This window comes from Echinococcus granulosus, assembly GCF_000524195.1.
Source record: "Echinococcus granulosus chromosome Unknown EG_S00004, whole genome shotgun sequence".
NCBI lineage: Eukaryota > Metazoa > Platyhelminthes > Cestoda > Cyclophyllidea > Taeniidae > Echinococcus > Echinococcus granulosus.
This window is the reverse complement of record NW_020170384.1, coordinates 1,160,907-1,171,115: the sequence shown is the minus strand read 5'-3', so window position 1 is coordinate 1,171,115 and position 10,209 is coordinate 1,160,907. Positions and strand designations below refer to the sequence as shown.

The 10,209-nt window shown below is 45.8% G+C and overlaps 1 protein-coding gene across 1 annotated transcript; it reads right to left on the bottom strand. All coding sequences in view use genetic code 11, as the record gives it.

Moving 5' to 3' along the window:
- Positions 1–86: 86 nt before the first annotated feature.
- Positions 87–9,888, bottom strand: EGR_01118 (Cohesin subunit; the record flags this gene model as incomplete). The annotated part of the gene is given in 21 exon segments (XM_024490367.1): positions 87–171; positions 276–557; positions 678–745; positions 764–828; positions 2,267–2,419; positions 2,501–2,608; positions 2,777–2,960; positions 3,040–3,327; positions 3,906–4,172; positions 4,250–4,489; positions 4,626–4,788; positions 5,150–5,220; positions 5,294–5,470; positions 5,696–5,983; positions 6,572–6,778; positions 6,865–7,084; positions 7,473–8,062; positions 8,379–8,803; positions 8,949–9,314; positions 9,348–9,456; positions 9,820–9,888. The coding sequence occupies 21 exon segments, from the start codon at positions 9,886–9,888 to the stop codon at positions 87–89; spliced, it is 4,425 nt and encodes a 1,474-aa protein (XP_024355186.1).
- Positions 9,889–10,209: the final 321 nt, after the last annotated feature.

Sequence of the window (10,209 nt, the reverse complement as noted above, 5' to 3'; positions counted from 1 at the left end):
TAGAGTTAAGGACCGGAGGGCAGTGCAGGAACATCCCCATAGTGAGAAAAAACATGGAGAACCGCTGTACAGTTTATTCATAGCATTCACTTAGCCGCGCGGAGAGCCTTGGCAGTTTCATATGCAACACTGTCCATATCACGGCGGCCAGTGCGTGAAATTTCTCTGCCACTAAAGTGAGATACACGACAGTGATCAGCATACTTTGGAATGATAAGTCGTTGTAGTCAATGAGTAATGCATAAAAGGATTAGTGGGCACGGGAAGAACCTCACCCATCCGTTCGCTTTTCGACAAGACCCATGTTCTCGACTTCATGGAGGCATCGGCGGAGTATGGAAGTAGAGGCACGCACGTGGTGGCGCGGGCAAACACCATTTCGCTTGCCACGACCGAAGGCCTTGCTGAGGCCAGTTAGACCGGTGGGCCTGAGGTAAAGGTGACGAAGTACAGCAGCACAGCGTACGTAGAACCAGTCGGGGTCGTGGGGAGCCTGCTCGTTGGCAGTCGATAGTTTCACAACATCTACCCAGTCAGGAACCCTTATCTTCCCAGTTCTAGTAAAAGAAAGGCAAGGGACCGTAACTTTTAAAACCACTTGCGATTAGAACAGGAGTGTGCACGTGGGGTGTTTCGAATTCATATTTTGCCGAGGGGCAAAGAATGCAGACACTCACTTCTTGAGAAATTTAGCCAAAGCAGCAATGTAGGTATGACCATCGACGTCCTTAACGGAGAGACGCACCTAAAGCAGTAACGGCACATGAGAACGCCTACCATAGCGCAGACACTCGTTCCGGAGAAAGCGGACTACCCGGGTCTCAATAACTCAAACAAAAGACGAAACTCGTAAAAAAATGAGGAGTAAAAGTGAACTCAACAACACTCTTAGGAAAGAATGCAACTACTTTAACTGCATATTTTTAAATGCTGTTGTCAAATTTGTCACAGTTCAGCACTTGTGTCATTTCCTTAAGTGCAAGGAATCTTTACCAAACTAAACCACATTTATGTGCAAAAAAACTTGTCGAACAACTTTTCGATTTAATGTTTAAAAGATTTTAAGATTACAATTAACTGTTCAATGGTCATTGCACGGTTTTAAGTAACGAATGAAACCTCAGTAGTAATAATGCCGGATTACTGTGTTGCCTACTCGCATAGATACGCACAGTAGGATAGTGAAGGATTTTTCATGATGAAGTGTATCCTAGTGATTTACATGATATTCCGGCAATCACCTGGCTTTGATTTCGATAAAGATGTAAGGACGTCCGCCAAAATAAAACAGGTTTCTTTTGCATTGGTAAAATGCAGTAGCCAATTTCCCATGCTTACCAGCCCTGCAATAAGTCGCGCCCAAATTAGGTAAAAGTAACTAACTCGACAGTACCCCGTGCCACATCACCCATTTGACTGACTATTTGGCCGTCGTTGCAGAAGCCAAAGCGCCATCTTTAGCAATGTCCACAACCTGCTAGAAGTCTACACCCTCTCGAAAACCTCTTTATTATGCTTCCAAGCATCGCCAAGCACGCACAACCAGATTCCCGGCCAACTTGGAGCAAGGGGTGTAAAGAATAGCCTGACCGTCCCGCAGACCGAGCCAAAGTGATGACCGAATGGAAGCACACCCGACCAGCGTTCACCAAGAACGATCTAGTGCAAAATTTGGTATTAAAAGAGCACACACGGAGAGGGAAACGGTGCACCACCCTCCACAGGGGCCAGTGACTGAATCCTGAATTCACGTATTGGTGCGTGCAATGTGTATGATACAATGAGGGAGAGGCAGCGCGGGGGAACAAGCCAGCAGAACTCCTAGGCGACTTCATACACCGTATAATAACAAGTATACATACATATGTATATACGAGAGATAGATATAACGTGGGAGGGGACGGTGAACCTGTCTACAATGTAATCGCATCTCTTCAAGTGAAGAGAAAACCAGTTCATCAAAGGCGAATAAAACGCGGGAGGCGGGGATCAGAACGCAGAACAACAATCTAGCAGAAAGGAGGAAAAGGAAAGGGCCGGTGTCCACACGTATATCAAAACGGTAACAGTGCCAGGAGGGGGAGGAGGTTCAGACTATCTCAGGTGCACGTACGTTTGGATGCGAGTGTACGCAATTTTTTTTGGGGTATGTACAATGTAATTATGGTGCTGTATGGAGAAAAAGGGAATGCGATGTTGGAGGAAGGTGGGGAAAAGGGGCAAGGCAACGAGCCAGCTCGAAGGACGTGTGGGTTAACGGACGGACTGGGGGGTCTTGGGTAGAGTGGTGATAGTACTGCTGCCGGGGAAGAGGGTCGCTCGGGGAACACACGCTGCCCCATGGATGCGTGTGTATCAATGGCCCACCGGGGCCATCGCGGGAGGCATAACGGGTGTCGTCGCCTGCCTTTTACCACTCCTGCAGGCAAGAAAAACAGGACGTTTACTACTTTCCGGCAACAGTTGGAAAAGCGTTTTATTTAAGTCTACCCAGGGGGACGACCGGGTCTTCGGGCAGGGGACGCAGTTCCTGAAGTAAAGAGGTCCTCCGAGTTCCCTTTCCTCCGTTTTATCGTCGTCCCTGTCACAAATTGCGCCGCGTCGGGATCTAAAATACGCGGTGGTGTTATGATCTACTTTAAACAATCCCATGTGTGTGCTGTCACAGTCTTTAACCAACTAACTGCATAAAACCAAAAAATGCTGATTGAAGCAATGGAGCACTTCACTGTGTGAAGAGTCGATCTAATTGATGTCTCGTAGGCGAAGTACCTACCTATAACTTCGTCAGGACGTGGCCTTCTCGGTCTACCCCGACCTCGACCAGAAGGTCCAACGGAGCCAGAGGCGATATTTTGGCTAGATGTACCCAGTGGGTGATGATCAGAAGCGTCTGGATCAAGGCTTGTTCTATAGGCTTGTAGGGAAGCCCACTCCTCACCAGAGGCTTGAGGGAAGATCTGAAATATGCCAATAATAACAAAAAAGTGAACGTGTTAGAACAATATGCCAGCGAAAAAGAATACAGTATATGCTTACCCTGAACGTGTAGCTTGATATGCTGCGCTTGTCTTGCTGCAGTAGCTTGTTAGAGAATTCGGCCATGATCTCGAGGAAGAGAAGACCGGTGGGAACAGAGTGGGTATCGCCGGCTGTAGTGTTGGTAGCCGGGGGAGTAGTGGAGAGGACAAACTGGATGCCGTCCGAGTGGAAGGCTACCATGGCCTCACGAATCTTTATTAAGTCCAAGCCGAAGCTGAGATTCAATCGTCGTGCCAGCTCGCGTAGAGCCTGGAAGCCATCTGAAGCGCGCTCCAACGAACTTCCCTAGAATGTGCAAGTCAAACTTGTTTATACTTCAAAAAGGTATGAAAATCGTGACATCACAGGTGATGAAATCGTTGACTATCGACGTTATTAAGCATAGTAATTTACTTTAAAATCACATAAACCGGCTGGAATAACCTTGATTATTCACGAATATCATAAAAACATCTATTTTTGTGTGAACTTGAAAACATGCAGATCAGCAGCACCTGGCGGAGGAAGTGAAGCCCTTCTCCTTTAAAAAAGAATTTGGTAGGCGTTTGATACCAGAAAGCCACATTACTAAGATAGGAAGTAGTTTATAAAACGAAATACAACGTAAGTTTTTACGAATGACATCGAAGCGACCGGTTTGGACTGAACTTGAATCCCGAAAAGTGGCAACATTTATTAAACCAAAGAACTACATAGGTAAATAGTTATTCTTGCTGGAACCATATGGAGTTTCCAATAGTAGAAGGCATAACAAACAGCTAATCAGATTTGTTTTTGACAAATGCGTTTGCTAGACAACGTAGCGAATGAGATGACTTGCATGGCTACAGACAAACATGCTTTGAAAAACAGACATGGCATACCTGACAGGCAGCCCGTAGTTCGCTAAATCCCAGCTGCAGACAGTAGACAATCATCTTGGCAGTATGAACACGGTTTATTTCGCGCAGCTTGCCTAGCGTCGATTTCATGATATCGCCAAATTCGCCATGGAAACGGATGTAGTGCCTATACAGAGGAGCTGCCGACTTGATTGGAAGGAGGTTGTAGACAACCAACTTGCAGAAACCCGCCAGCTGGATCCGTCGCTCGTGCAGGGCCTCGAATTTGAGGTTTTCGTCCTCCTCATCCTGAAAGGAGAAAAGATAAAACCAAGGTTGTGACATTCGGAAACCAAGAGAGAGGTGAGGGTGGAGGCAGAACTCACATCAACAAATACAAATGTTTCGAGGAAACGGATGAGACCAGTCTCAATGGCAGGGTCGGGAACGTAGGCGAGGGACTTGATGCTGGGTTCTGTAGCGTCAAGGTGGCGAGAGAAGGCCACAAGGAGATCACAGAGAGACAAATAGGCCTCAGTGGCTATTCGTTTGTTGCCATTCCCCACCCACTTAGTGCATAGGCACATGTAATTGTCCAACATCTGACGCAACTCATTAACCTCATCCTTAAAGATGAAATGGGTAAAGAGATGAGTCAGTGGGTGGTCACGAAAAGCTCTTAAAAGTCGAATAGACCCTCACACTGAAAAGATTAGGATTTATCTTGAGGCAACTCAAAATAGAGAATGGATGTGAGTATACCTTGGAAGGATCGGGTTCGCTGACATGGGCTAATCGCCAGAAAAGAGATTTGGCGCAGCATGCGATAGCTTGGGCAATGATCTCGGGGCTCGCCTCTTCGGGAGCATAGCTCACTATCCTGATGAGACTCTGCCATAAGCCAAGCCCATTGAGGTCGTGACAGCTAAAGAAAAAAAAACCAACAATTGAAGACAAGCCACAAAACCACACACCCACGTTCCGAAATTATCCTAAACAGCTAGGAAAAGTACTGGGAAACAAAAAGACCGCTTGCGATTAATTTGAGGTGGGCTATAGTGCGACTTTGATGCGTTTAGGCAGTGCGACCCCACAAGAAGGGTGAAGGTCTAACAATTATTGCAAGATTCATACTACCCCAAGATGCATGACAACATCGTTAGTCTCATTAAGACACACAAAAACGTCAAAACTTGCACACCTACTGGTCTCCTTGCCCTCGTTATCCTCCCCTTAAGCTATGCCTGAGCACGTGAGGGTGGTTCAAACAAGAAAAAATAACTCACGAGTAGAAGGCGTAGATACGCTTGAGCGCAGAGACAAGATGGAATTCATCGTCGTCATCAGGTTCATCACCCTAGTCGGCAAAGCAGTAATATCCTATGAGATTCGCACTGAATGATTTATATTGGCCAGAAGATGAAACTCACTTGTTCGTTGAAGTAGCTGAGGAAGGCACGACGGTAGAGATCGGTGAGTCGATCAAAGAGGGTGCCCCGCACAGTCTGACAGTTTGCCGCGATACTCAGATCATCCTGGCACAACACTTCATAAGCTCTCGAACATGCTAGAAGCGTCTCTGGATCCGTGTGTCGCTCTACTACCCGCTGTTGAAGAGAACATTAATAACACTATCGTAGGTGTGACGTTGAAATTAATGTGTTCAAGTAGATAAAAGGACGGGTCTACAAATTAAAACCCCAAAAGCTTATTCCTTACGAGCAATGCAAATGATGCACACACTTGAACAATGATCGGAATCCCTACTGAGCACGTGGGGAACCACCTAACGGATAAGTTAGTGTGGCACCGAAAGAAAATCGACTATCTACCTCAACACACTGAAGGAGGAGGTCCAGATGGCGTTGGTGACGCCCAGTGGTGTAAATTTCGAGGTCCATATAGCGGGGGATTTGGAGGAGAGAGGTGGCCCGTTCGGCGGACTCGCCAAAACGAGTGAGAAGGGGATGGAGGGCGGGAATCATGGCTTCCGTCATGTGAGCCCTCGCCTCAGCAAGAGCCTTCGCTTCGCGCGCCGAGAGGACCCCGCCTCGGCCGACACGAGGCACCGCAGTCTCACCTGCACCCAGTACAACTGCTGACGATGAGTGTGAGCCCGACTACGGTGAGTAAGCAGATGCAAAAAGAATTACATTTCACTGAAAGGGCACAGGTTTGTATTACATAGGACAGTAGAACATAGTGAGTGACCTAGGAATCCTTAATCATTCGAAATGCACGCTAAAGAATCACAACAATATACAGGACTCGATACTCCCGGTCAACATTTCGATCGATCATTAACAATACCTGCAAGTGATATCCCCATAACCGATCACCTAATAAGTGTCAGATTGATTAAAAGTATAATCTAGATCCTCAAATAAAAATTATTTGAGGGATGGGAACGGTGGTTTGAGCCATAGAGCAGATTGAGTATAATACCACTGACAACCCTAGCCAGTATTAGATCCCCACCAAAGATTGAGGACTATCACGTGATGTTGGGACTATGTAGAGAATTCACTGAAGTTCACTAGTTATTCGCAAAATCAACGCACAGACTGTTGTAAGAATCCCGTTAATCCAGATGCCTCATTTGCCTCAAATTAAATCTGCACCATTTTTACACATCCAATCCACTCCCAAACCAAATGATATACATTTTTTAAATGTCAGAAACCAGGTAATGACAAAAATGAGCCTACCTGGCGACCAACGGGACTCTCCCCAGTCGCTGCCTGCTGCACACAGCAGACCATGATCTCAATCAAGCTGCTTTCTTGACTGGCATCAAGAGGTTCTTCGTTTTTGCCCGGTTCTTCAATAAGCAAGTCAATCATCGCTTCCCAGTCACGTAGCATAGGAGCAATCTCCCACAAACTATCCACTAGGTATGCCGCGTGCTCATGCAACTACATGTGGAAGGAAAGAACACCAGTTTAAACACACAATGTCTGATCAGACTTCAAACTTATACCAGCAGATTAGTAGGACACACTTCACTCTCGATGAAGAACTGCACAAGATCGCGGAGTAGAGGAGTGTTCTCGCTGCGCTTTTTGCCCTTCCTTGTTCGAGTGATTGGAGCGTTGGCATCAACTTCGAAGAGCTTTAGCGTCAGAAATTCACCCGCGGCCTGGGCAAGCGGTCGGTGTGTGCAGTAGACAAGCTCATAAATGTTTTCGCAATCCTTATCCTCGAGCTTAGATTCAGCATGCCTGCAAAGAAAAAGCAAATCCCCAGGTGAGTTCAAACAAGCAGACAGTTTTACGCCAGTCTGTGGTGTGGAGAAGGTTCCACACGTATTAAACCACATTTTTGTGAATTTTTAAAAACCGGCAAACCAGCAGGCGGAAACCGAGGTTTTATTTAAGTAGAGGTATGTATCTAGCAAAAACGACCACCAAATTACACGAAAACTGCAGCTTCGGTGTCATTATATTGTTCATATTGTACCTCGGATCCAGTTTTGCGATTAAAAGCGAACAATTGTTACTGCTAAAAAAACGAAACACTCAAGGACATATTTGTATTATATAAGATGATCAAATGAAGTGCAAAAACGTGCCAAATTCAGACTCAAATAACATTTTACCGGGTACTCACTTGAGGATGCAAGAGACCACTTTGACGGCTTGGACCGCAACATCCAATTCCTTATCCAGGGTCATATCAACAAGCCTCTTTTTAAAACGAGAGGTAAAAAGGGACAAATTCGAGACAAAAGTGGGGTCGTCGTAGAGGGGTTGAAGAGCACGGAGACATTGCAATCGAACCTCACCAACCCGGTCATAAAGTGTCCAGCCGATGTATTTTAGATAGCTATCATCCAGGAACATGGCAGGATAACGACGCATCCAGACACCAATTTCAGCGATGCAGATAGCTCGAATCTCCGGCTGGCTGTCGCGATATCGGTGGATGAAGATGCCCTTAAAGAGGAGAATGAGCATATCCTTCACCTCCTTCATATTCTCCTCCAACTCCTGACGACGTGACATCAACACATCGAGACGGTCGTTGCCGGCGCCTGAACGCCTGCTACTGGAAGCACCGCTACCACCGCCACGAGCTCGCTCACCCTCATATTGCCGCTGAGTGTTGTCACGATTGATGCTCACATTCAAGGCTACGTCTACTAGAGCCGTCATCATCTTCATGGCAGCCAGGGTACTTGTGTGACGGAAAGCACGAACCTAATAAAGACGTTAGCACAGGTCTTCAGATTACTAAGACGTTCCCAAATGCAGACTAATATATCGGTTAAATTTCTTCTTAGTCTATGTAAAAAACTTTAAGAGTACCTAAACATCAAAATTACTTCTCTCGGTTGGAAACCATTCAGTGGAACGATTTGAAAGGCAAAAAAACTTCTGTTAGATAACACTTAGTTGCAGTGTGAGAATCTCATTTCTCGACTCATCTACAGGTAGCTGATTGATGACGAGTAAACTAGTCGAACTCGGATGAAAAAAGCAAGTACGAATTCCCACTCAACCGAGTAACACTCACGGGAGAGTCTGAAAGGCCAGTAAGAAGGGAGACAATCTGGTCCACCATACATTGATCATAAATGATACTGTACTGACATTGACGAATCAAAACTTGAATAAACTCCACGAAATTAGATCGAAATCGACGCCAAGTAGGACTGGATTGGACAAGGGGATATTCACCAGAGTCTTCATCGAACTCCTCCGTCATACGCTTAATAATATCAGCGTGGGGTAGAGTGTTGTACATGTCCAAGGAAACCTTCCCTTTGCATCCCGAACATGAGATGAAGAACTGAACCAACTCCAACATCGCTGGTGCCCGACCTGTCTTATACTGTTCTATCCAATCATCAACCAAAGTTTGAGGGGAGGCACGACCGGAGCGGATGGCTCCGAACAAGGTGTGCTCCTCATCCTCGGGAAGCACGCCTCTGCCGACGTCTAAAGAGAAAACAAAAAACTGTCATCAAGAACATAAGATATCCTTAAACAACTTGAGTGCAAGATGGTAACTAGCAAACCAACTTCAACGATCCTTTGCACTTCCATATTTCATGATTAAAAGACTAGATAAAATAATCACTACCATTATCGCTAGAGGGAAAAAGGGCCGGTCGGCCACGCTTCCTCTTGGTGGGTGGCGGACCCGACGTTGAATTGTGATCCTTGGGGCCGTTGAGATTTTCAGTAGTACCTGGAAACTGCAGTTGCTGGGGTGCGGCGGAAGTAGAATTATACTTCTCCGAAATTGGCATGGCCCCGTAAAAAGAAGTCAGTTCCACATCCTCGCGATTTTGAGGAGAACGATTTTGTGCATACGGAGGGTAGTAGTGGTGGGGAGTATGAAAGCTGGGGTGGGTATTCTCCGGTTGGTTGAATATTCCAACAGGAATATCAGCAACGGGCTGAGCATGATGCCCTTGTAATGAGTTTATGCTATGCTGTTCGAAATCTTAAAAAGTAACCGGAAAGACTACCGCTTTACCTGCCGCATTGATGGGTCGTTGCAATGTGTGCTCCTGGGAGTTTTGTCCAATATAGTGCTGGCCAGAAGAATTTGAATGAGCAGACTGTTGAGGATACTGGTTCATCATCTACGATGGATTGAAGCATCAGAGAGGAGGTGTCAATCCGATTGTTTGCATCGGTATGTTACTATGAATAAGGGGGGGTGGAGTGCTAATTGAAGTTAGTAAGACCTAACAAATGCTACCAATAACAAAAGTCTTAGCTCAGAATACAGAACTATGGGCATGAGCAGCGAATTAACAATGCCACCCACTGAAAATAAAGCAAGGCTACTCGGAACATCCACAGCACCAAAACAGTATTGAAATAAACACTAACGACGGGATGAGGTAGCCGGTAAAAGAGCATATTTCCCTATGATAAGTCCGGAGACCAACCACACAACAGGTGTCTTTAAAGATATTTAACACGAAAATGTACAAACTCACCACTTGCAGGTCTACATCCAAGGACGCTGCCATATTAATCGAGTTTGATAGTACAGCACAGTCGTCCATTAAAACAAATCAAAGACACGCACAACAAATTGCCCCGGTTAAAAATTTGTAAAAATTGGTTTAAAAAACAAATTTTTTGAACAACAGTAAACAAGGTGCAAAAATGCAAAAAAGGCCTGTGTGAAGGACTGTGGACCTAAGTGTTGAAAATCCATCACTGCATCCAAAATTGCTGAATTAACCCAATTTCATCAAATTTCATGCAACACGCGTGTGATATGCTGGCTGTTTGTTCAACCCCGTTTTGGTATAGGGATACTTTGTACTTCGGCCATTGTGCCTCCTTTTAGTGGGCTGACCTCTGGGCCATGTCAGCAGCCT